This window comes from Paramacrobiotus metropolitanus, unplaced genomic scaffold (assembly GCF_019649055.1).
Source record: "Paramacrobiotus metropolitanus isolate TYO unplaced genomic scaffold, Prichtersi_v1.0 Parri_scaffold0000029, whole genome shotgun sequence".
Classification (NCBI taxonomy): domain Eukaryota; kingdom Metazoa; phylum Tardigrada; class Eutardigrada; order Parachela; family Macrobiotidae; genus Paramacrobiotus; species Paramacrobiotus metropolitanus.
This window is the reverse complement of record NW_026570249.1, coordinates 113329-139392: the sequence shown is the minus strand read 5'-3', so window position 1 is coordinate 139392 and position 26064 is coordinate 113329. Positions and strand designations below refer to the sequence as shown.

General features: G+C 40.5%; 9 protein-coding genes across 9 annotated transcripts; 5 read left to right on the top strand and 4 right to left on the bottom strand.

The window, feature by feature from the left end:
* The first annotated feature begins 524 nt into the window (after window positions 1-524).
* LOC129588359 (uncharacterized) lies at window positions 525-2419 on the top strand. Its single transcript, XM_055482544.1, has 3 exons — window positions 525-873; window positions 929-1113; window positions 1315-2419. The coding sequence occupies exons 1-3, from the start codon at window positions 810-812 to the stop codon at window positions 2005-2007; spliced, it is 942 nt and encodes a 313-aa protein (XP_055338519.1). The 5' UTR covers window positions 525-809; the 3' UTR covers window positions 2008-2419.
* Window positions 2420-2616: 197 nt separating this feature from the next.
* Window positions 2617-6340, top strand: LOC129588273 (uncharacterized). The gene is made up of 5 exons (XM_055482441.1): window positions 2617-2929; window positions 2993-3154; window positions 3576-3598; window positions 5319-5788; window positions 6253-6340. The coding sequence occupies exons 1-5, from the start codon at window positions 2866-2868 to the stop codon at window positions 6338-6340; spliced, it is 807 nt and encodes a 268-aa protein (XP_055338416.1). The 5' UTR covers window positions 2617-2865.
* LOC129588360 (uncharacterized) lies at window positions 3587-4836 on the top strand. The gene is made up of 5 exons (XM_055482545.1): window positions 3587-3719; window positions 3789-3911; window positions 3979-4041; window positions 4110-4391; window positions 4451-4836. The coding sequence occupies exons 1-5, from the start codon at window positions 3680-3682 to the stop codon at window positions 4603-4605; spliced, it is 663 nt and encodes a 220-aa protein (XP_055338520.1). The 5' UTR covers window positions 3587-3679; the 3' UTR covers window positions 4606-4836.
* Window positions 6341-6936: 596 nt separating the features above from the next.
* Window positions 6937-8660, bottom strand: LOC129588432 (uncharacterized). Its single transcript, XM_055482635.1, has 2 exons — window positions 7737-8660; window positions 6937-7479 (listed from the first exon to the last, which is right to left on the bottom strand). The coding sequence occupies exons 1-2, from the start codon at window positions 8287-8289 to the stop codon at window positions 6995-6997; spliced, it is 1038 nt and encodes a 345-aa protein (XP_055338610.1). The 5' UTR covers window positions 8290-8660; the 3' UTR covers window positions 6937-6994.
* A 472-nt stretch (window positions 8661-9132) lies between these two features.
* On the bottom strand, window positions 9133-16379 carry LOC129588272 (uncharacterized). The gene is made up of 8 exons (XM_055482440.1): window positions 16066-16379; window positions 15467-15990; window positions 14907-15054; window positions 11625-11835; window positions 11181-11409; window positions 10144-10175; window positions 9975-10048; window positions 9133-9897 (listed from the first exon to the last, which is right to left on the bottom strand). The coding sequence occupies exons 1-8, from the start codon at window positions 16111-16113 to the stop codon at window positions 9193-9195; spliced, it is 1971 nt and encodes a 656-aa protein (XP_055338415.1). The 5' UTR covers window positions 16114-16379; the 3' UTR covers window positions 9133-9192.
* On the bottom strand, window positions 10835-13785 carry LOC129588348 (uncharacterized). The gene is made up of 7 exons (XM_055482529.1): window positions 13534-13785; window positions 13264-13311; window positions 13005-13169; window positions 12348-12571; window positions 11951-12118; window positions 11625-11835; window positions 10835-11409 (listed from the first exon to the last, which is right to left on the bottom strand). The coding sequence occupies exons 1-7, from the start codon at window positions 13568-13570 to the stop codon at window positions 11171-11173; spliced, it is 1092 nt and encodes a 363-aa protein (XP_055338504.1). The 5' UTR covers window positions 13571-13785; the 3' UTR covers window positions 10835-11170.
* A 2183-nt stretch (window positions 16380-18562) lies between the features above and the next one.
* On the top strand, window positions 18563-19966 carry LOC129588365 (uncharacterized). Its single transcript, XM_055482550.1, has 3 exons — window positions 18563-18732; window positions 18797-19221; window positions 19476-19966. Exons 1-3 carry the CDS (start codon window positions 18657-18659, stop codon window positions 19758-19760), a joined length of 786 nt encoding a protein of 261 aa, XP_055338525.1. The 5' UTR covers window positions 18563-18656; the 3' UTR covers window positions 19761-19966.
* Window positions 19967-20893: 927 nt separating this feature from the next.
* On the top strand, window positions 20894-22887 carry LOC129588410 (uncharacterized). The gene is made up of 3 exons (XM_055482607.1): window positions 20894-21159; window positions 21316-21854; window positions 22198-22887. Exons 1-3 carry the CDS (start codon window positions 20995-20997, stop codon window positions 22673-22675), a joined length of 1182 nt encoding a protein of 393 aa, XP_055338582.1. The 5' UTR covers window positions 20894-20994; the 3' UTR covers window positions 22676-22887.
* Window positions 22888-23289: 402 nt separating this feature from the next.
* Window positions 23290-24703, bottom strand: LOC129588323 (uncharacterized). The gene is made up of 3 exons (XM_055482487.1): window positions 24536-24703; window positions 24042-24466; window positions 23290-23791 (listed from the first exon to the last, which is right to left on the bottom strand). The coding sequence occupies exons 1-3, from the start codon at window positions 24609-24611 to the stop codon at window positions 23507-23509; spliced, it is 786 nt and encodes a 261-aa protein (XP_055338462.1). The 5' UTR covers window positions 24612-24703; the 3' UTR covers window positions 23290-23506.
* Between the last annotated feature and the right edge of the window lie 1361 nt (window positions 24704-26064).

Genomic DNA, 26064 nt, shown 5'->3' with positions numbered 1-26064 from the left:
CAGCATCTTTTGCAAGCATTCTTCAGGTTCAAATGTAGTAGCTGGTAGGCTCAGAGTCGGGATGGAAAAGTTAACAAAAGAGTCAAAGTCACAGAATGCATCTGAGTGCACAAAAGCCATAAATTCATGTTTTATCCTATCTGTGATTTAGCGCTTTTTTCGGACCATTGTATTTCGCTGAAGGAATAAGATGTTAACTAAATAACTTATCGAAATCATTCGAATAAACCGGCCGTAGACTGGGGAACACAAGAAACGTGGAGGCGAGGCCGAGCCTTTTTCTTGTATAATATATAAGAAGTATGCTAACGTATTATGAAAACTTATTTTTATATTCACATACTGTATATAGGTGTGAATCGAAGCGGTTTTTCACACGTAACCGGAAGGCGAATGTGGTGATAACTTACAGCCAGAGGACATTTACCGCTATTTTGGCGCTATCCTGATTTGCGGGCCTGTGCGATATCATAATTCAAGTTCGAAGGTTAATCCCACTAGATTCGATACGTAGCTACTGTTGTACTGTTTAATATTAAACCGGAAATCTACAATATTTTTCGAGCAGATTGAGTAAACTGATAAATACTTATGAGATTGTGCTACTTGAAGTATATGTATGAGGTTGCCGGTCGTCGGTTGCTGCAGAATTTTTTGGCAATCGACAGTAGTTTTTGATAAATCAAGATAGTTTTTGAATTCTCTGCATGGTGAATATTAATCATATTCGTGCAGTTACTACTCGTTATGCTGACTAATATTTAGCGGGAACAACAGTTTGTAATCTTTAAAAGAGCGATCGTCTAAAAATGACCCATAATCTGTTGGCATATTTTCCTTTATTTTGCGGTGTTTTTTTTATGGCTTCCAGAGGTTAGTTATAACTTATAACTACCTACAAAAGTAGCCAACTTATACTACTTTGCAGGGCAAAGTAATTTACCACGGTACGACGGAACACCGATTAGTCAACGCGAGTGTGCCAGTCGCCCAAGGAATGCTTGCTGGAAAGGTCTTGCTAACTGTCTTGAAGCCGGTATCGGGCAAATGCTTTTCAGGAAAGTGCCGGGAACCGTGTGGACTTTAGAATGCTACAAAAATGCCACTGCTCGTGTAAGTGCAGTTCGTTGTAACGGAACATTTAGCAGAGGCAGTCACACTTGTAACATTTGCACTTATAATTATATGTCAAAAGTCAGTAATATTATTATGAGTTCAGTACACGGGTCTGACAATGAGAAATGAACCGTATATGGCACAGTAAAAGTAGCACTTTGTAGCAGCATGGAGTCTGACACCGGTACTGGGTTGTAGGATTTTTTGGACACTGCGAGCAGTATTGCCATCGTTAATCCAAATCGAGCTGTTAAGGTATTTGCAAATGGTGGAGACTCTTACCAGCTAACGCAGCAGCTTGTCGACCCAATTAGAACACAATTAATTGAGCTGCAGTACTGGAGCTGCCGAGACAATACGGCCACATCCACGTTGGGGACATTGCGATTGCCGAATTTGCTGTACTTGCAGTTTCATGGCTGCACCAGTTTAGTGATAAAACGAGACGATTTCCGCCACTTCAAGAATTTGAGAAATCTTGATTTCCATATGACGTCCATTGAATCGATTGAGCCGGAGACATTCAAGGATCTCCCGCAGCTAAGGTCACTCCAACTAGAAAATGAATACGCGAATCTTCTTGGTCGACTTCACGAAAATGATCACGATAACCAGTACGCTACTCCTCAGATCCAGGCGGCTATTCGTAAGATTCACTGTGCTTGCGATTATGCGTGGCTGCGGAACTGGCTGAATGCCAATCCTTACCTCCAGAGCGACCGCGACGAAGGGGAATTATACATTATCGGAAATCATCCCAGTGCACGAGTATACAGAAAGTCGATATTCCTTGCTGTAGACTGTGCCCCGAAAAACTTGTCCTATTTCGCGGAGCGACGTCGTGGATACAGAGAGGACAATTACACTTTTTCAATTAACACTTCTTGTTGAAAAAAGGAGTTTTAAGACGTATATGCTATCTAGCAGAATGGCAATGGAAAACGATTATACATGCCTGAGTACCGGCATCGCTGTAGGATATGGCATTCGTCTCCGAGATAATTCAAAGGTAGTGGGTATTGTATTGTGTTAAAATAAAAGTTTGAGGCATTTTTGCGCTTGCGGAAATAACTCAAAAATCTAAGCACAACCTAATAAAGTATTTACCTGTAAAACGGTATTTAAGTTACCTTGGTTGTGTACTGGTTAGCTATCAGTTAGCTGGACACTATCCTAGCAGTCATTCAGCGCTGCGCTAATCCGTTTTAGCTTTGCCAAATTGATACTTAATAATTTTCGTATTACCGGCCAGATGTGTTTGCAAGAAGAAAAGAATGATGTTAGACCACCGTGATATCATGCTGGTCACTTTTAACGGCGAAAATCAGTCGTAGCATTGTTCCTGCAATTAGACCACCTCGGCTTCGCTCCAGGTGATAATTATTATTATTCTAGAGTCTGGACATAATTATGATGTGTGCATGGGCATACATGTACAATACACATACAGTATACGCTCAGCAATATCGTAATTTGACTGTTGAACCCAAATTCCTTAGGCAGCCGTTGTAATTAAAAACGGAAATCTACAGCATCGTTGTCGAAAAAGATTGTGCTTATACAGAGTACTTTAGTGCATACTTCTGTTGCCTTCGATTTCCGTACCTAGTTTTTGGCATCTTGCCACATGTTTTGATAAATCAGCTAAATAAGCAGAGTTGCTGGCAACAGAATTTCTCTGCCTGATCCTTATTCGTGTACAGATAGTCTGTTATTTGATGTTTAGCGTTTAGAACGCTTTGTTTAAAAATGGTGCATAAAACATTTGCTTATTCTCTTGCAATGCACGGAATTTTTTGGGTGACCTGTAGAGGTTAGTTTATATGACAATTACGAAATCACCCAGCTTTAAAGGTTTTAACAAATGCAATCATAGGGGAAGATATTTTCCCACGATACGACGGAACACCGGTTAGTCCACGCGAGTGCGCCAGTCGTCCGCGAAATCCTTGCTGGAAAGGCCTTGATAACTGTCTCGAAGCCAGTATCGGACAAATGATTTTCAAGAGAGTGCCGGGAACCGTATCAACTCTAGAATAGCGAATTTTAGATTTCACAAAACAAGTTCCGTCCAGTTCGACGTGCGGGTAGAAGTTGGCGTTACGGGTCGATTTACGTCCGTTCGCGACGTAAGGCGCCGTAACCTAACGTCGTTGGCTGACGCGTAAAAACTATCTCCCTTGCGTGGATCTGTGCAACGGCTCAGCCGTATGGCTGAGCAATAAGCCAGCGTATGCTGCCTGTGGATCTTTTTTGTGTGCTCTAACCGCCTCCCCGAGAGCAGGTTGGTCACGCTCTCGGCACTCTCGACTCGATTTATTTTTCAGCTGTACGTCACTGCATGTGTGCATCCGTACAAGCATTTTGAACGCTGTTCAATCTGGTAACGTACTGTTTATGTGACGCGGTAGTTTCTAGTGGACGGAGCCTGAACCATGTGAAATCTAAAATTCCCTAATGTTACAGTAACGTCACGGCTCGGGTAAGCGTCAACACAGGGATTCGTGACTGACAATTCAAACAGTGTTATAACACTGTTTGATTCGGGTCGACCTGAAATAAAATGGTGTCTTTGCGCCCTTACGCGAACAAGCGAAATAACGGTAATCATTTTGTGCTTCTGTGTCGTGTTAAAGAAACGGAAAAAAATTGTAATTTACAAATTTCTGCAGAAAAACGCGAATTTTACTCTACGTATGAGCAAAATCTTCCATCCGGCAAGAAACGGGATCACACCGGGAATGCAGGTGCTACAGCTCGCATGCGCACGCCGACGTTCGCGCAGGGAGAGGAAGGTAATTAATCTTTTTAATGAAACTGATTTTCTCAAGTCAGCGATGTTTTAAGTTTTCGTATTTGTAGATTTTGTGGGTAGCAAACGAAAGCCGTTTTCACCGGTTGCTCGGAAGGAAAAGCGACAAAAAAGTATTCCGAACGTATTTTTCATATTAAATTAATTTTTGATGTTGACATCAACATTTTTATTATTTTAGAGCGGACTGAGGAGCAGACCGCCCTACTTGGACAGTTGCGCCGACAGTGGCGCACACGTTCGGCAGATGTGGTGGAGCTGTTCCCTGGATCTGGTCATTACCTGCCTGCCGCGCGGTTCCAGAATTTTAAGGTCAACCTTACACCAGCTCGCGTACTGATGGATGCTGTGAACCTTGCGTTACTGTTTTTTGGATCCGAAGACAATGCCCTGCGCTTGTTTACTGGAGACCGCTTTGGGTTGAAGGGTGCCTTTGGCAACGACTTGCTGAGAGATGTTTTGGGTAAGTGTCCAAAAACATTTTTTTATATCATTAGGAATTATTTGCTACACTTTTTACAGGGTACATCAATCAGTACCATCCAGGGATCCTGGCAAAGCGTGCAATGCCAATTAAAGAGATTGAATTGCTGCAGGCTTTCAGCCGAAAGCTGTACTATTATCGCCGGAACCACTCCAAGCCTGATCAGTCAGGATACGCCGCGGACCTGGACTGATGCATTTGGATGTCGACATCCATGGCTATACTTGCCCCTGTGGCGATAATTATCTTGATATGCATTTTATCTTGTTATGCATTTTATCTTGTTATGCATCTTTGTTGCCTTTTTTGTAATTTCTAGCGCTCTTTTAGTGCTCCGTTTATGGTTCTGGCGCATTAACCAAAATCGATTTTTTTATCTAATTATGTTGGTATTTTCGTGAGAAAGTATGTCTCGGATGTTGGTTTTTTTATGTAGTACCAGTTATGTGGTATATGTCGAAATAAATACAAAATGATGTTCTATATCCATATCTAAATGTTTCATATTCGTAAGTATTATAAAACAAGGAGATCATCTGTAATATCTAAGTCTAATTCAAAAGTTACCATTAAAGTATATGGTTTTTCTGACGAGGGTTAGTACTTCTACATGTGTTTATTTGAAAAAGTCATTTTAAGTAGGTCTGCATGATATACCGAAGTATAAGTTGAGTTATATTACGGTTAAAATTAAATATATATTTTTATGAGATTAATGCACCGGTCTGAGAGAAGTGAGCTGAGCAGACAGAGTTGAAATAACAGTAGCTGTATAATAAATTACTGACATAGAATAAATTTCAGCCAGGTTTAAAATCCCATGCTAGACTGTCAACCTAGCCGGAAATGGGCTACCTGCTCTGATTGCAATTAAATTAATTTAAATTAAATGACGTCGGATTTTAGGATTTTTTGGACAGTGCCAGTAGCATTGCTATCAGTAATCCCAGTCGAGCTGTCAGATTGTTTGCCCCCGGTGACGACTCCTTGAAGCTAACACAACAGCTTGTCGACCCAATTAGAACACAACTAATTGAGCTGTATTTTTGGACTTGCCGAGGCAGTTCGGCCTCATCTACGGTGGGCGCATTGCGACTGCCGAATTTGCTGTACTTGCAGTTTCATGGTTGCAACAAGCTGGTAATAAAACGAGATGATTTCCGTCACTTCAAGAATTTAAGAAATCTCGATTTCTACCTGACATCCATTGAATCGATTGAGCCGGAGACATTCAAAGATCTCCCACAGCTAAGGTCGCTCCAGCTAGAGAACATGTACGAGAGTCTCCTTTTAGGACTTGGCGAAGAGGATTACAATACGCCACTCCTGAGATTCAATCGGCCATTCGTAAAATTCACTGCGCCTGTGACTACAATGTACGACAAAAAGAGGTTGAACCGATCAGTCGGTCCGCGGTTCAAAATAACCTCGCAACGACACGCCACCACTAAAACTTGGACGCTTGCGAGGTTATTTTGAACCGCGGACCGACTGATCGGTTCAACCTCTTTTTGTCGTACATTGTATGCTTGGTTACGGAACTGGCTGAATGCCAACCCTTACCTTCTAAGTGATCGCGACGAAGGGGAGCTGTATATTATCGGAAACCATGCAAGTGCGCGAGTGTCCAGAAGGGCAATGTTCATAGCTGTGGACTGTGCCTCGAAAAATCTAACTCATTTTGACCGATTACTTGAATACAAAACGGACGTCCACCACAAGTTTGCAGTGAATACATCATGCTAAAATGTACTAATTTAAAACGCTCATACCGGTAATCCTGCAACTGACTGACCACGAGGCAAACTTATTTAACCAAACATCGTTGCGCGCCCGACAGCCGGCTTTATCGCACAATCCATCCTGAGTCCATGAGATGCCTGGAAGACGATCTACCGTACAAGACATCGCGGCAGGTCACTGGCTAGTGCGCATGTTTTTCTTCACGGTTATTCCCGCTGTACGCATGTTAAGTCGAATTAGCTTTGTTGAATTTATATAACCGAGAAAAATGTGCAAACAAGAAAAACAAACATGTGATACTGAAATTCTAACTGTTATGTACAAAAGTAGTTACTTGTATAATATCCACTTTATTTTTCCGGCCTGGTGTATCCATTAATGAGTATTCTGAAGCGTATAAGCAGACATACATTATTTTTAATGTTTTCATAATAACCGCTGTAGAGGGCTGAAACCAGGTAGTACCGCTCTCGCGTCTTCACATCATCCACGTGGAAAATGTTATATAGTTTCTACGTCTTACGCTTTGCAAAATTTTACCCTTTATAAGCACTTCTCGAGCTTGTCCAGATGCTTTGCTTCTCTGCTTTCTGTAAATGTTTCCAAAGCGCAGATTTATCACGTAACGGTTTGTAACCCTACAAGTTTTCCAAGTAAGAAAACAATCCAAAGCAAAAACATGGAAGTACAGGCACTGCCATTATCGCGATGACAACGTCTGGAAAACGTTGCGGACTCAAACATTTCCTAACCGTTTAATACGGTAGCCATGCGGCAATAACTAACACATAAAAATTATTATACGTTTCTAAATGGTATTGCGCACGTTTTATAAAATATTACCCAACTGCTAAATTTAATTCAGGCTTGCCTCTGGTTAAGTCATAATGGATTTTGATTGCGTCAGTGAGAATAAAGCTTATCATCAAAGCAAAGCTAGTGTCCTGCTTGTGCACATTTGCCAGGTTATAAGTGCAATCATGGAAGAACGAATGAAATGCCGGCTTATGTTTCCAGGGCATTCCGCTTTTTTTATTAAGGAATGTTTTCACGTTCGTCCACGATGGATGGTTGGAAATTTGGTCGTCCACATAAACAGTTTTCCTGAACAAAGGATTTGCGCTGTAGAGATTCCACGGATGCTCTCCAGAATTGTACACCCAATCGTTCGTCTTGTAGTCCTCCTTATAGTTTTGTAAAACAGCCCGAACATACGGCGAATTTTTGTGGCAAGCCAGGAAACCAAGGTTCATTTTATATACATCGCGGATTAATTCTCGGCTGGCAATGCAGTCGAATCCATCCCGGAAACGTGAAAGAAGCTCTGCAAAAAAATAGTACTGCAACTTATTTGTAAAGTTTTACTGGTGAAGTTCTTTGTGCAGATCCCGTAAGTATGTACAAGTACATACGCTGCTTTCACGGTTCAGTGAGAGAAGCCTTATATTATATATAATATATACGAGTCTATGTCGATTTAATCATTCAAACAGTTTCCATTGTTCAGATACACTAAATTTTTTAACTGCTAATATACGAATCACATTATCCATTTCAGATTTCAGGTAAGGAAGTACGAACTTTGAATATTCGGCAAGTAAAAAACATCCAAATCGGAAACAATTCCACCACATTCATGCAGAACCGTTAGTTTGGTTATATCCGCTTCGTGCGCAATAAACTCATCGTTGTTGGGATTGATGGCATTACCACCAATAACAAATCGTCTTCGTCGATGAATCATTTTAAAATTTGTCCAGTTGGTAGCAATTAACGAATAACACGAATCAAACGGCCAAAAATCCGGATAATTTGTATGGACATAAACATGGTTTGGCTTTATATATAAAAGCATGGACAATAAGCTGACGCATTCCAACCAACAAAGGTTGCCCGTCGGTTTAACCGGTGCTTTGTTGTAAAATCGAGTGAGATGTAACGCCGACGGAATATCTCCGTTGTCAGCGGTGATGAAATCGTCCATGTAATCTGGCAGCGGAGCTGTCGTTCGGAAGTTGTAATTAATAATGTGGACAAAAAGCAATAAGCCTAAAACTGTTATTGCTATTAGCACAAGCGATAGTAACAATCTCCACTTCATCCCTAAAGTCAGTTCAAGTTGTAGAAATCCCATTTGAGTCGCAATGCAGGCCCCATATATTTGTCGACGAATTTAACAATTTTGTATAAGCCGCAAGAAAAGGCGTTAGTCACGATCACATAACTGCAATATACAGCATAAAAATATATGAATTCCCATGCAAATTTCTACGGCAAACCTACTAGTCATTTTGCGATTAAGCAAGTCTGAATGCAAATTGTAAACATATAAAAATTGTAAATTCAGATTTTTTGGTCAAGCGCAAAAATATAAAACCATAACCGGCACGGTTGATTGCAGTTTAAGCACAATAGCACTTTCTGTTAACAAAATATTACTATTTTAATAGGCAAGAAAAAAAGTTGTCTTTTCTCAAAACCATGCGCGACATTTTAAACAATGCAAAAAACCGGTGAGCGAAAGCAGGTTGTTTTTTCATAATTATAATGCCCGTACTTATTGCCATGATAGTAATAATAATGAAAAGTTACAAGATGGAATGGCACTCCCACATGATCATGATACATAACTTGGGGATGAGCAGTTTCTGCCACATGCAAAGCTGTTTCATTAAAACGGCGACAGTTTAGTGTAATATGCGGCATGTGTTGTTTTTATAATCATATCAAACAGACATCTGCTCAATCGTGACCATGAACCTGCGCTGCGTTTGCATGCGCAAGTTACATATATTTTCGAACGAATAGGTTTTAACTGTCGTCACTAACATGGATCATTTATGCATGCACGTTTGAGGAAATATGCAGCAGAATCTCCGGTAAAGTGCAGTTGAACGATCAAACCCGACACGATGCTTGCATTATTTTCTTAATTTATGCTTGCACCTTGTGCAATATATACCATACATTTAAAACATTTTCGCTTTCACACGGCATCTACTCAGTAGATTGACACACATAATTATTAGGCACATATTTATCCATACAGAAGAGCATTCAAACAATTAACGTTAACACTGACAGGGGCAACTGCTTGGGTCCCAGAACTTCCAGTAGCAACGACATTAAATGTAACCATTCCAGGATTATACGCGGTCATTCCGGATGTGTACAGATTACCCAGGTTATCCACCGTAAATTGTCCATTTCCGTTCTGTATAGAATATGACACCGCATTCGATGCGCCAACATTGCCGACTAACGTTTGTCCTTGAGTACACGTTGTTAACGTGAAACTATACAACGGTTGATAGAACACAGGCGCGCCGGTACCATAATTGTAGACAGTATTGACAGTATTTCCGGCTATGCCGTAATTATATCCAGTGCACGTGGCAAATATCGTCACTGCCGTGGTGGCCAATGTGGAGCCGTATGTGGAGATGTTAATTTGGTAGGTTCCGCTAGCAAGCTGGGACGGACCGACGGTGATCTGTCCCGATTGGGAAACGGAGAACATGCCGAGACTGCCGCTGGTGATCGAGTATCCGGTGGCGCCGGTAGCGTACACCGTACCGACAATACTGCCGGGAGTGCAGGTAACGAGCGTGAATGTGTATGCCGGTTGGGAGAATGTACCGGCTCCATAGGGCAAGATGCTGGTGCTGTATGGATACGTAATTCCATATGGATATGGAAAAATCTGCCGTTTTGCTATTCGGCGAACTTCATGTGAAAATATCTACAATTGTATTTAGTATTAATAACGCGTAGTACACATTATTAAAGTCATTGATTCTTTTGACTGTATCTACTTACTAGGGTAAATCGGACGATGGAAAGGAACGCTGTTATGGCAGTAAATCTTGTGCAAAGCATTTTGGCGATTCTATCTGAACAATATGAGGATCAATGAATTATTAGAAGTAAAAAAATAACAACGTTTTAAACTAATTTGTAACCCAGAACATAATCTGTACCAGCTTACACAAATCTCCAGCAAAGTTTAAATTCTCGATGCTCGTAAAGCGTTACAAGTTTAATGGATACAAGTAAATTGTTGGTTGCATATTTATACACCTTTACGAAATGGCGACGGCAGAAACCTACCAAGTACATTTTATGCAAAGGTTTTTAATCCAAAAAAGTTTTTCCGCTTGGTTTTGTAGGCGCACCTAGTAGCACGCGGAAACTGTTTTCGATGTGCTTCATGAAAAGAGCGCACCTGTCATGCTCAGTGTTTACTTAATCTGGCATCACAGCAGCGGTTTTGATAACAGACATACATTTTGAAAAAGTTGTTTGTTGTGATATTGCGCTTTAACGTGACATAGGTGTACAAATCAAGATGCATCATTACTCTTGTTATCGGTATACAGTCTCAAGGAAATTACGAGGAAAATGTACCGTAGCGACTTTACAATGGAGATATTTCAGAAACTGCTGGTCAAGCATTAATAAACGTACACTTGCTGCATTTACCGCATGCTAGCGCTTTACTGGGCGTAGTTAAGTACGTTGGAACCGCAACATCGTGTTTGTAATTGGAACAAGGCGAAAAACGCAAGTCATTGTGGCAGCTACATGACCTTTAATACTTGTGAACCACAGAAGCGGCGGCGGTAATCAATTATATGGGTTTAATATGAGTATAAAAATAACGTCTAAATATACTGATGTTCAGGACTGGTTCTTTCGCCAATCAAGCGTTTTAATCAATATAAAATTTAATATAAATTTTCCATGATAACTTGAACTTTTATAAAACAAACTCGCACCAGATCTCACTTGCGGTCGAATGCATGACAAACGCATTCGGCATCACCGACAGACATACCCAGAAAACTGAATACTGAATAAAATAAAAAATCAGCGCAACTTTTATCAAGTACGCATCGCTGTATAAATTCTCTCTCAATCAAAATTCTTTACAAAATATGAGCTATCCGGCTGCCACGTGGTTTCTTAAAAGGTTAAAAAGTACAAGTATAAGCACTGTCCCCGACACAACCAGACTAATCAAACATGACCTCCCGCGATCGCACCGGAACATGGGACAGATCAAGATTTTGAAAATATCCCATGGAGATTTTATCGATGAGGGGAAACATTTGTATCACTTTCTCCAGTTTCACACTGGTAATGGCACGATCCGCGATGCTTAGGCGATTTCCAAGCTGATAAAACAGCGCGTCCATATAGAAGTCGTAATGAGCAGCCACCAAAGCTTTATTGCTCACATTCGACAAAACACCTAAGTAAATAAGGCATTCCATTTCAGTGTAAACTAATGCGGCCAGGATCAAAAGAAACCAAAACCAAAACTAAAAATTTACTACAAAACCATTGAATTGTGATGATAGCTAAGAACAATTTTGACTAAAAATAATACTGTAATCGATGGTATGTACGTTTCATCACTACATGCTTAACTTATTAAATCTTATTAAATAGTTGTCAACATTTTACTTGGAGCAAAAATGGTAACCGCCGCTAGTAAGTACGTTTCCGCCAGCGTAAGACCGATATCGTTGACAAGAAAGGGAATTGAGCCGCAAAAGCGCAGGAAATCCAAAGGTAAACCCAATCCCTCAGCAACTGACCAGCACATATGCAGTTCATCTGGGCCATTCATGCAATAATAGTATTCACCTTTGTAAAAGTACGGCGAGCAGATTACCTGAAAACATTAGCAAGTTATATAATTATCAGTTGTATTGTAGATTAAGTTCTACATCAACCGAACAGAATAAAGTATGATTATCATGTAAGATAATTGTACTAGGGCCACTCACCAGTTGATATATCATATGCCTTTCACCGAGCAGAATTTTTTTATCATTCTTACTGAAGTCGTGAAATCCCGGAAGCGATGTGACGAAACCTGTGTACCGCATTACGTCGACTGTCATGGATTGCTGAAATACTTGAAGTGATCGCAAAGGTGTTGCCTGCGGCTGGTGCTACAGAAAACAAAATACTTAAATATACAAAGTAGTAGCACAAAAGTCATTACTTCAAATGACAGAAGCAAATTAGAAAAAGACCGGAAAGTTACTTAGGTATGTCCTTTGCACAATAGATTTCGAAATGACCATAATAATATGTTATCAAAAGCAACGAACATCGGTAGGAATGCAGAAGTTGTCTTGAAACAATAATTTTATACAGTAATTCTTTAAAGGTACGTACGGGTATTAGGCCATCTCTTAGCGCGGATATCATGAAAAGGGAATTGCGTGCTATCGCTTCGCCATAGGTAATCTCGTAGGCCGCCGAAACGGTTGCTGCTGCTTTCTGTAGTATTATACTCCTCTGCTTAACAAGATCCCAGTAATTGTCAATGTAAGGCGGAAGATAGGTGGAATGGGAAAGCAAGTTCGGAATCTCTGACCGGAAAGCACGGCTTCGCAAATCTGAATTGTCAATACAAAGCAACGAACGGATAATTTACGTTACATATTGTGCATACATACAGTACATACACGTATCTGTACAGTCGCATAAAATCAAGCTATCATTTAAATGAAGACTTCAGTAACAATGAATGAAATACAGTATTTGCTCTTTTCGTGTACAACTGACACCAGAGGGCGATACTGGTTAGAGGACAAGTCAGAATTCATTTCAGCCACTAAACAAAGGTGCTAAATAAAGTCTCATTATTTTAATTATTGCACTTGCGAAGATTCGAATAGAACTAATAATATAAGTGTTTTGGGACAACAATTTTAAAAACTGGCTCCAAAGCTATACATATTTATTAGTACGTACTATGTATTTTGGATAAACGAAACAACTATAATAATATTAATTTAATGCTAGCAAGCGAACGCCCTCAGTACTTACTAGACGCACGAATTAACTGGGACGAAGTGTGTGGTGAGGATGTATGGCGTAAAGTGCCCAGCGACCCTTTTGGCAAGTCGTATGCATTCTGTGTAGAGGATTGAGTGGTCTCTCCACAAGACGGAAAAATGTCGGTTATTGATCGACGTGGACGTCTTTGCGAACCTGGATATCAGCGTACTTAATTTTTAATGTCGTTGTTCAGTATCAGTGTTGCATGTGCTGCGGTGTTAAACGTAAATACTGTATATGTACTTACTGTCACTAGCTGTTTCGTCCAGGTGGAAATTGCCCAAATCTTCCATTTCTGCTGGCAAAAAAAAAACAAGATTAGCACTGCACGCGGAGGCACTGTTAACTTGCTGTACTGTAAATTAATGAGATATATCTACAAATATATTGTATATATCGAAGGTATATCATTACTTTTGCACAAGAGAATTCATTTTTTTTCGCAAATGATATCATACATATATATTCTGTCGCACAAAGATCAACCTGTGGTCTCAAATAAGCGCAAAAAACTCACCAGAGTTTGGACGGGAAGAGGAAGGTATGCGGGCCATCTGCTACAGTCTACCGACGAAATAAGTAACGAGACAGTTTGAATTTGCCCTTGTGATGATTTTCCGCGGCTTCTAATGAATTGATTTCCATAGTTCTTGCTAATTCGACACCTCTTCTAATCACATCAGATATGTCGAAAATATAATTTTTGATCGGAATTACGAGATGGGTTTGAGTATACGCTGAGAAAATTGATCCAGGAACATTCCACGTGCTAAAATTGCACCAGAGAGGCCGAAAACCAACACTCTGTAATCCACTAACCGAGCCAGCTGCACACAACATGCAGTAATTAATTTTATGACGCTACGCATACGACATTGTAATCGTGCAGATGAACCATCATCACATATTATTTTGGTTGTAGGATGATGCTAAATCCCGGTGGGGTTGATTAGAGTGTAAGTAAATTAATTGTAGGATACGTACACGTTTTCCTAATCACCGTGAAATTTTGATGTATTACTGTACCAAATAATAGAACGTATGGCTTTCAAAATTAATTGTAATTTTACCCCAGCTTATGGTTGGTCCATAAGAGCCGGCACAATTGTCTACTTAAGTGCAGAGGTGTGCACACAACGGTGATTTCATGTTTGTTTCGCAGCACTGTACAGTACGTTAAGTTCGCGTCCACTACTCTAGATTTTTTACAGCGTTACTTACTTACTTAATAATTACTTACTTAATTATTACTTATTAATTACTGACATTACTTAATTATTACTTATTAATCGTAGCTTTACACATTTCCTAGCTGAACAGTGAATTTATTGTATGCCAGTGCAGGATAGAGATTATAAAAACCAGTAACATGAAAATTTGGGAAAGGAATTTGGATAGCAGCACTAAAAAATTAATATTTCTGTTTATTTTAACTCATCAGGGCAAATATTGTTCAGAATGGCCGAAGACAAACAGAAACATTAAACATCTGTCATTATACATTTATATGAGAATCAAAGGAATCAAATTCAGAAATAAAACAGAGATAAAACGTCCCGTATTTTATTAATTTCTTCGGTCCCACCTATCTCGACGCAAAACATTATTATCATTACGATCGCGTTCCGGTGCTCTTCTGAGCACATTGCAAGGAATGCTAATGGTCACCGGCACACTGGCCGACCCCCCGTTGGAGCCGTAAGCGGTGACCGTTATTGAATAGTAGCCTCCGGTAGCAGCGGTGGTCAGTGAGATCTGTCCAGTGTTGGAAACAGTGAAAAGTCCCGATGGTCCACTGGTTACCGCGTACGAATATGCGTTGGTGGCGTAGATGTTCCCGATGATTGCGCCCTGGTTAATGCATAGACCAGAGCCAGCAGGTGCCGATCAGAAGGAGTAGCTGGACTGCTGAAATACTGGATTTCCCGAAACTGGATAATTTGGGTTGGTGTTTCCATTGCAAGAAAGATACACTGTGACCGTTGTGCTGGATGTCAGTCCATTTGTTCCATACGCCGTAACCGTTAGCGTGTAATAACTGTAAAAATATCACTATTATAGTACTCGTACATATAATTTTAACAGTAATACATAATTTTAACTATACATAAATTAAATAGTTTGTAACTCATTAAATGCGCATGTAACATGTACAGCTAGTTATGTCTACCATCAGTAAGGATAACAACGCATAAATTAGCGGTATCTTTCAGCAGCTTTCACAAAACTTTGATAAGCGTATGTATGAATAATAATTCAGCATGTATACATACAAGTATCATTTGGACGAAGATTATTTGGAAAATAGGGATGAATTACAATAATGGATGATTTATTGGGATTGATTTTAGATTACACATTATATAACTTAATAATAATGGTTATATTGCTGAGCAGATTAATTTCGATTATTTAATTTTTTAGTGATTGAAGTTTTTATTTTAGTTTACCCAGCGCTTGCGTATCCGTTCATCGTGATCAGCCCGCTAGGGTTGATACTGAACGTAACACTCGGATTGTTACCGTTTCCGGCGGACAACGTATAATAACTGGCTCCGTTGGCGTACACCGCTCCAACATTAATAGCATTGGTACTATAGTAACCAGTGGAACAACTGGTCACTGTGAAAGTGTATGTTGGTTGGAGAAAAGTGGGGCCGCCCGTATTAATCCCTGTCCCGGTGTTGGTGCAGTAGATGGTTACCGGAACTGTGCTCGATCCGTACTGGTTAGTGGCACGGAAGGTGAACTGCACGATGCCGGAAGAGGCAGTAGAACCCATCGAGATCTGACCGCTGTAGGAATTGACCGTTACGGCGCTTCCGGTGCCCGGATCGGCCGTGTATGCAATATTACCCACACTGTTGCTGTATGCCGAGATTGTGCCGACAGGTTGGTTGGGGATACAGTTAACATTGCTAAACTGGTAACCGGCAGGCTGGAAAAATGTTGGTGCAAACTGGCTTGAGCAAACCTGAAAAGCTTAATAATTTATAAAATAATTCCATTTAACTCATTATCCCTGAAATTTTGGATAGAGAGTAGTTACCTGAATAGTGACAAATAATACGAAACATAGTTCCAAAAAGGAATTCATTCTAACTTTTTTATGGAAAAAATAGTTTGGTACGATTACTCTGTACAGTGCGTATTAGCAGAATACTAAATAAAAAAAAACGTAAATATAAGAGCTAGAAAATTTTGCCACAGCGAATTGACTGTGCGCGTCTGCTGGCCATATTATGTAGTTTTCGCGTGAGATACTATATTATATGTTTGTGTACTCAACAGGTGCACATCAATGGCCGCAGTCGTCGGGAACAATTTGGCGTGCGTATGCAAAATCTTTACACTAGGAATATGAATCATAAAGGAACTGCAGCACGTACAGTCGAACGGTTTCCTTGAAATTTATGGAAACATTACAAAGAATGCGTTCCGGCGTATTTTATCAGTGAGATGGGTTTCCTGAACTTAAGATGTTAGACTAATAAACTACTGTATCTATCAAAATAACAAGCAATATTATTCGGCAATCGGTACCATATACTGCACAACACTGCAGATCCTGACTGGGTGAGGCTATGAGGTCTTTGACTACCGGAATATGTCGTAGCACATACGTCTCCGTTTGCCTAAAATTTGACATTTCTACTTGTGATATATGTAGAAATATGCAGTGTGATGCTACAATGTTTTTTTTTATTCCAAAATTTATACAGTAATTACTCAAACTCAAACATCAGCTTAAACGGTCTGTAAAACATCACGGGTTATAATCACAGAGAACTTCGCGGTTTAAATTTGCTCCTCTCGGCGCCGTTCCCAAGATACCTAAATTTCGTTGCCTCGTTGTATCCCAATGCTGATCCGCTGGCGGAGATATTCTGTGAACCGTTTCTCGCCGGTTTCCAGTCGAATCTTGTGTCCCACAGTTCAACACCGTTATCATGCGAGTTGCTTCCGGTCCAGGAGGTCCGAGTGTTTCAAAGCCGAGAGCACTGAATAATGACTTTCGTGAGAAAATTTGTTGAAAGTTTTGCATTAAAACGGCATAGATCTCTACTGCTTGTTTTCAGCGTTAATTAAGCACTATATTATTGCAAAAATTTACTTTCATGTGCGTGCGATTGTATTATTTGTATACGACGACGAACATTTTTGATGTCGTATTGCATGTTTCGTCTGCCAGTATAACCCGACGCGAATTTCAACTCAGGAAGAGTGCTCAAAGTCGAAAATTCCCTCATCAACACAAAGTCACACACGCTATTAATTTTCGCAAAATTGCAGTCAGCATACTAAAGCGGGACAATAATATCTGGATAAAAATAAACCTGGATAAGAATAAGCGGGACAATAAAATTTTTAATACAGTGTATTACACTTCCATTAACCATAACTTATAAAACTTAACTTAGTAGTAAGCAATGAATTCTCACAAGTTTGTAATTTTGCTTGCGTACGGCCTGCATTCAGTATACGGTACTTACTGTAGGCATGCTAATCCGTTTGGTGCACAGAAATTATATTCAAAAATTATTATGCAAAATATTCATGCTCGTATTCATAATTTCTATAAATAAACGGACTTCTTTGCATTAGTACCGAATATGTTGTCGTCTAAAACTACGTACATCGTTTTAATTCAAGTGATAATCACTACAAACGTTCAAAAACTGCGAAAACATTCCCATTATCCCACTTATCCAAGCAGGATATGACGCTGTGAATATAAAATAAAGGCAGTCCTTATGGCGAAACTCAGCCGCGAGAGTTTACAATAAGGTAGACTTTTACATCTTATTATTTTTTGCTAAATGCAGCATGACGTCAAATATGGAAATATTGTGAAGCTTAAAGAAACTGTATTTGCAATCGAAATTTTACAGGTCAAATCGATAATATTATGATGATCGCAAGTACTGCCAAGTAGCAAATATCGCTTTGTGGTTCTTTTGGCGCCATCTGAAGGTGCTCCCCGCGATAGCACTTTTCAGTAGATAACCTTTAGCGATCTGTACACATGTTTTACTAAATGAGGCTATGATAATCACCACTCTGATAGCCAGCGCATTGTTGTGTGATATTACAAAAAATTAATAAACTCTAAGATAAATACTGCGGCGCTTTTTATTGATAACCTTTTAAAGCATATCGCACAGATTATAGTAGATTTCTTTCTAAAAAGAAGCGAATAACATTTATCCGCAAAATTTTATCACAGATTAATGCAGTACAAAAGGCTCTACCGGGAACTATGGATAATGTACCTATTATCATGAGATCCTTTATCGCAAACTGCAAATCATAAAATCAACCGATACGAAATCAATCGCCGACCCACGAAAAATATGCACATTTTGCACAGTAGTGAACCGGCCAAATGCGATAAGAGACACAATATCTGTACGAATTGGAGGTGCACAATCCATTATGTCCTCGTTATCACTGACAACAATTGAAAGCCTCACTGATAACATGGAAAATTGTTCGCGTGAGAGCACTCGCTTCCAGAGAAACGTATATAACCCATGCAAAAATTCCCTGAATGCTACAGTTAAGGTTCTGGCTAAAATAAGCTAAAAACTTTTAACGGCTTCCAAGTTTACGAAAGCTCTGCATACCGAATCCGCAACAATGAAGTTCGCCGTCGTAGTTCTCTTCGCCTTCCTCGCGGTTTCCAATGCCGCTTTTACCGGAAACCTTGTCCAACGTAAGTATTAGTATCAAATAATGACGCCCTCCTATTTAAATTAAACGTCTTGTCAACATTGCAGAGGCCCAGCCTCTCTTGAGACAGGCCCTGTTCAAGGTCCGCCTTGCTAGCCGTGCCGACACCACCGGCACCCTGGTCGAACAGCTCCAGAACCATGCCAACGAAATCATGAACCAGATCTCCACCGCCATCGCCACTGGTCAGGCTGTTGCCGAAAGCGTCGTCGATGACCTCCAGGAGACCCTTGCCACCCTCCAGTCTATGGGACAGAGCGTCCTCAGCAGCGCCACTGATGTCATCTCCAACTTCCTCGGCGGTCTCTGGGGATCCATCTTCGGCAAGAGCCGCAGCCTCGGCGGAGTTGTCGACTTCATCCAGAACTTCGACATTAACGCCGTCATTGACCAGATCATCGGTCACGCCCAGGACTTGGTCAGCCAGCTCGACCTCCAGTCTCTGCTCCAGAACGCCATTGCCGCTCTTTTCGTAAGTCAACCCTTTTTTAATATTGTACCTGACTACACTAAAACAGTTTAGAACATCCCCCTGAGTACTTATTTGGCCAACACTGTGCATTCAGAGATGGAAATTTAAATAAGTACTGGTACAATCTGTTAAGGTTCTCATCATTAAAAAGTGTGGGAAAGGTCACCCGATGCCAATGACAGGCATTTCTCTAGCTGACTGCGATTTTTGTGATTACGCTGACACCGTTTAAATAAGTTGTTTTCTTAAAACAGGGCCGTGGTTTCTTCGGTGACGTCATTGCCCAGGTCCAGGCTGCCGGCCAACAGGCCTGGAGCCAGATCAACAACATCATCAGCCAGGTGACCACCGTCGCCGGAAGCGCCTTCGAGCAGGTCCAAGCTTTGGCCCAGTCCTTCGTCAGCGAGGCTGCCGTCAACATCCAGAGCATGACCAGCCAGGCTGCTGCCAATTTTCTCAACTTCTTGAAGCCATACGCCCAGCAGTTGGGTGGCCTCTACGAGCAGGTCCAGGCCCAGCTCGCCGGTCTCCTCAACTAAACTGGGAATTCTCAGAGTCTAGGAACCAATAACATCTTAAAGCCCAGAGATTAATCAAAAGTTTGCGAACGTAAATGGATTATAAAATTAAATAGCGTTGAATCGTTGCTTTTTGCTTTTTCTGCTTTTGGCTTTTGTATTTTGTTTGCATATATGGGTTGCTTTGCACAAATGTAGATGTTAGAAAATAAAGATGGATTGGACAAGTTCAGATGTCACGTTGGTAATTAAAACTAAAATGTGTCGAGCTCAACGAGATGCATTACTTTAATGCACCGAGATGCATTACTTTAAAAAAGTACTCCTTTTATAATTTTAACGTGGTTCTTAATATACTTTATAGATATGCATTTTGCTGTTTTATCGTGGTTCTTAATCTAATTTATAGATAGGCACCTCTGCGTTCACAAGGTACTTCGTGGACACTGGACAGTGTACAATATTATGCTATGTATAATATTGTGCGACCTGTTGTAACTCAGTGCGTCTGATATTTTAAAACGCTACAAGCAATACAATAATACTTTTTCAAACACATTCAACAATAAGTGAATATGATTTTCGTCATCATTTGCCCGAGACTGTCGCCTACATTTTATACAACAGTACTGGCACTGTAGGCTAGAGAAGTGCTTATTTATTAATACTTTATTGGATCGTTTAATTCGTATCCGTTTGGTTTAGTGTCGCTGCCGCTGTGCTGAAGTGGACATTCGCCAGTTTTTCAAATTATTTACTTAATATAAAAGAAACCTATAATGCAAGTCTTCACAAAATTAAGGTTTTTTATTGGATATTAGCCAACTGCATTGTGTGATCCGCTATCTTGGTATTGTGGGCACCAACAAGTATGAGTACTTTGGCTTGGCAAATATGATTGACATAAATGTTGCTGATTGTAACAATTTGACTGGATAGACCGTTTGTGCGAAAATAGCAACAGCGTATGCGTAATGAGTAATCGACATTCCTCGTTTCGATTAGAACTGGCTTTCAACTGAACCGGAAGTTCAAATAACACCACTTTTTTCGTCACAAAGGGCAAAAGATGTAATATGGCCACCAGATCTTTTTTAGCAGAACCTTTACTCAAATTGCGGATTGTTTCTTTTATGATTCATGAATTTGCTTACTCCAGTAAAAGTAAAGTTATTTCCCATGTCGATCTGCTTGCAATTCATAGATGACGTAGTATACAGCTCACGGTGCACCTACTGCAGCTGCATATAATCGAATGCCTGTGTACCTATACGATTTTGCGCTCTTTCAAAAACTAATTTACATCTTATTATTTTTTAATTGCTTTACTCGTGCACTTAAATCTAGCGCATATACGATGTCAAATTTCAAATATTCCGTCTATGTAATATGCACAGCAGTATTAGCTACAACTTTCCAGGTATATAACTTTTGAAAGTACTGTGCAATTCGAAAGTACTGTGTCACCGGTTTTCATGCGAGGAATTAATGAAAACCGGTGACATTAGTTTCTTTTGTTCGCTCTTGAATTTGTCAATTGGTTACTTAATACTTCCATTTTTGTTGGCAATTTTAGGTTTGCTCAGGTCAGTTTGCGCCGACATTTTTCCAAAGTTCCTATCAGTTTAACAATGGATTCTGCTATCCGGGGCAAAATGTCGCAACAATAACAGCGAATAATAATGGCTTAAGCAGTGTTACATATTCCGCTGATCCCGGTAGTGGGTACTTCGTGACCGTTAACTCCATCACCGGACAGATCCAACTCTCTACTCTCACATCGAGTTTCCTTCAGTTTACATTCCGGGCTACCAATCAATACGGATCTAACACGGTACCGGTAACCATTTACTGCTCCAATACCGGCACCGGCACCGGTGTCAATATCGTCACCGGCACCGCTATCAATAGCGGCAGTTTCGGTGGTCCAACCTTTCTGCAACCGTCTTACACCTTCACCGTGACCAGTTGCTCTACGGGATTCTATAACAACAACGCTAACGTGGGAACAGTATATGCCAATGGTGCTCAGTATTATACGCTTTCGGGAGGAAATAATTTATTTTCAATTAGCCCAACCGGGTTGATTACGCTGAACGGAATTGCTACTCCTGGGTATGGTTTTTCAGTAGACATATAGATAGAGTAGAAACTGAAAATTCTTATGCAGGTTTCTTAGACTTTCCTCTTGTTATTTTTCCGGATAAGTTAATAAGCGAATTGTATTACGAAACTGGAACTAGATAGATTGGTCAGAAATGGCTGTTCGACAAGCCGCGAAAATCTAATTAATTTTAATTATAATTATTACGCATAAAAACATTTTTTTCTCTCGGGATATGTCCATACCTTGATGACAGGTTTTGTTGTTTGGATGTGTACGCGGTTAACACTTTCCGCTAGGTCAAATCAATACGTTTAATAGCTAAGTTCAGAATTTTTAATTACTAATTTACAGATACTACACGCTAACAGTAACTGCGTACGGCACAAGCGGTATTCCGTCGACGACTACCGTTTCGGTATACCTGTCCTGCAGCGGAAACACTTATCCGAACTATCCATACTACCCGACCTACCCAACATATCCCACATACCCTACCTATCCCACTTACCCCACAGCTAGTCCAGTGTTTCAGCAGTCTAGCTACACATTCAATTCGGCGCCCCTTGGCTCCGGTCAATGTATTAATCAGGGCGCTGTCATCGGGACAATCTACGCCTCCAATGCGTACTCGTATGCGGTAACCGGCGGACCAACGGGACTGTTTTCCGTTTCCAACACCGGGCAGATTTCTCTGAACACAGCGGCAACGGGAGGATATTATTCAATAACAGTTACCGCCTACGGACTAAGCGGTGGATCAGCCAGTGTACCGGTTACAATTAATATTTTATGCAATGTTATACGACGAGCGCCTGTTTTTGGCAAATGAAAGTAACACCAAATTGCTGACGGTCAGTTAACCAGTCATTACGGATTGCGATATCAGAAACTGCTCAAATAAATGTTAGCCACATTTTTCTGCGTTGGGGAAAAAGGTGCCTAAATTCTTACATAAACTGCAACAACAATCTTCGTAGCAGTTATTTGCGTAGCGTACAGAGTACAATACTTGTAGTCAGTTGTAGACGATCCAATGATCCTGACGATATGCTATGGATTGTACCATCATGCTGTTCTAATATTATTGCAAGTTCTAATAAACCATAAGCTACGATATACGGTACTTTCAATAAAGGTGCAATACTTATGGTATTAATTTTATGGGTGCCCTTTGTGGCACATACTAGTACATAACATTTACATCATACCACTTCATTATAAAATTATTTGGCCTGTCTGAAGTGAAAAGACGTTTTCTGTTGTCTTTCGATCGAATATGTAAGCATGTACTGCACTTCTGAGATTCCCAACCACAATGACAATTGCGTTAAACGAATGAATTTTTTTGAATTTTCGATTGATTTTACAATAAAAATTTAAGTGTTACAGAGAGTTCTTCGAATTCTGAATATAGATTACGAAATTCGATCAATACATTGCAACTCAGCGTCAGACGCTTTATTTTTTCTTTCGAACGACAGCTGTGCAAGCATACTAACAACTAACAGAAACTAAGCAACTAAGCAAAAAAGCAGCAGTTTGAGTGGATGTTCTACCAATTCATATTTCGTTTGGTGGAAAGTGCTTTTATTTTCTAAACGATGGTAACATTCCGTTGATCGCTGATGTTAAACATTCATTGACTGTGAGAATTCCCAATTTAGTTGAGGAGACCAGAAAGCTGGGCCTGGACCTGCTCGTAGAGGCCACCCAACTGCTGGGCGTAGGGCTTCAAGAAGTTGAGGAATTCAGCAGCAGCCTGGCTGGTCATGCTCTGGATGTTGACGGCAGCCTCGCTGACGAAGGACTGGGCCAAAGCCTGGACTTGCTCGAAGGCGCTTCCGGCGACGGTGGTCACCTGGCTGATGATGTTGGTGATCTGGCTCCAGGCCTGTTCACCGGCAGCCTGGATCTGGGAAATGACGTCACCGAAGAAACCACGGCCCTGTTACAAAAAACAAGATGTTTAGACAGTGTACATGTGCGCAAACCAGCAAAAATTGCAATCAGCTAGAGAATGCCTGTCATTATCTGGGGTGACCTTTCAAACACGTTCTGATGATGAGAATTTTTAAGGTTATGACGAGTAACTATACGTCCGCTGTGTACAATATGCACCAAATTATTGCTCAGGTTGTTATTTTTAAACGATTAAAATGTAGTCAGGGTACAATATTAAAAAAGGGTTGACTTACGAAAAGAGCGGCAATGGCGTTCTGGAGCAGAGACTGGAGGTCGAGCTGGCTGACCAAGTCCTGGGCGTGACCGATGATCTGGTCAATGACGGCGTTGATGTCGAAGTTCTGGATGAAGTCGACAACTCCGGCGAGGCTGCGGCTCTTGCCGAAGATGGATCCCCAGAGACCGCCGAGGAAGTTGGAGATGACATCGGTGGCGCTGCTGAGGACGCTCTGTCCCATAGACTGGAGGGTGGCAAGGGTCTCCTGGAGGTCATCGACGACGCTTTCGGCAACAGCCTGACCAGTGGCGATGGCGGTGGAGATCTGGTTCATGATTTCGTTGGCATGGTTCTGGAGCTGTTCGACCAGGGTGCCGGTGGTGTCGGCACGGCTAGCAAGGCGGACCTTGAACAGGGCCTGTCTCAAGAGAGGCTGGGCCTCTGCAATGTTGACAAGACGTTTAATTTAAATAGGAGGGCGTCATTATGTGATATTAATACAGTACTTACGTTGGACAAGGTTTCCGGTAAAAGCGGCATTGGAAACCGCGAGGAAGGCGAAAAGAAGAACGACGGCGAACTTCATTGTTGCAGGTTTGGGATGCGGTGCTTTTACAGACTTGGAAGCCGTGAAAAGTTTTATGAACTTTCTAGCCAGAACCTTGTGAAGAACAGTGTGGAGATTCCACACTTTTTATACCAGAATGTAAAATAGCCACTCTGTGTCAACTTAAAGTTTTATCACATTATTGTTGGCTTATCTTTTTGTACCCAATTGTTTTCTGACTAAAGCGGTAAGACTGCCATGCGAAATTTTCAAGGTTAATGTGGAATGCCAATTAGTTGCAGCCATTTGTTCTCGAATTTTCATGATAATTTTTACGATTTCTTATCGGTTTATTGCGGTTTATTGAGTCGACCCTTTATCGTGCTTTGTAAGGCTTATTATCATTTTCACAAAACACAATTCGTTGAGCCCATTGTTCATTGTACGGTTCCTAGCCATTGTTTTTAGGAACTGATTTATTGAACTCATTAAGCACATCTGTGTCCTGTTTCCGTTCAAATATCACCTGACCAAGCATTCGGGTGATAAGTTTAGACCAATAACTACGAGTATTCTTTTAAAATTCTACATGCGCTTATACGTACTATGACCTTACAAAAACAAATCGCTCTTAATTGGTTATCTATGGAGCGATACAGATAAGCCGTGCCGTGTTACTGTATCCACATTGATTGATGGAAGTTGCTTTATAGACCGCATTGTTTGCAATAATTTCAATTCATAAAAATAATATACCACTTATCCCACGAAAATGTTCAGCGTTGTAAATGCACGGGTATAGCACATATCAGGAAGATTACTCAAACCCATGCAGATTCTAATTGTATAGCTCCGAGACGGAATACGTTAATTAATAAAAAAGTCTTCTACTGTGTATAATATTCTGGCGACATTAATGTACTATTGCTTACTGAAATGTTATATATGCCGACAGTTTCTCGATCGCCATCCATTAACCAGTTTACTTTTATATTAATTTATGATTTAACAGGAACTTTCTACGATAATACCGTATATATCTATCCGGAGTGATCGTACGGCCTTAATTAGGAGTTGGGTTGATTAAGAGTGGAGGCACTGCATATACAGCTCACCCAATATTTCTCGTGTTCAACAGTTAGGTGTAAGCTAAATATCGGTACTTGCTTATTAGGGTTCGTAACTTCGTATGTTAAAATTTTGTTAACCCCGTTGGAATAGAAAATTAATTATTGCGCATTCAGCATCCTACAAGTAAAAAACGGATAGCTATCCGTTTTCGATACAACAGTAACAAAATACAGTGTTATATTCGCACCAAAAAACTTTTCTGTCCAGTGATATGTGAGTGTTGCTTTAATTATAAATTTTAACATTATGCAATTTTGGCAATATTTTTATAATTAATCCCAGCTTTAGGTAGTAAACTACAAATCGAACGTTGTGTATCGTTGTCAATTGCAACAGATTCAGTTTTGGCATACTTTCAAAC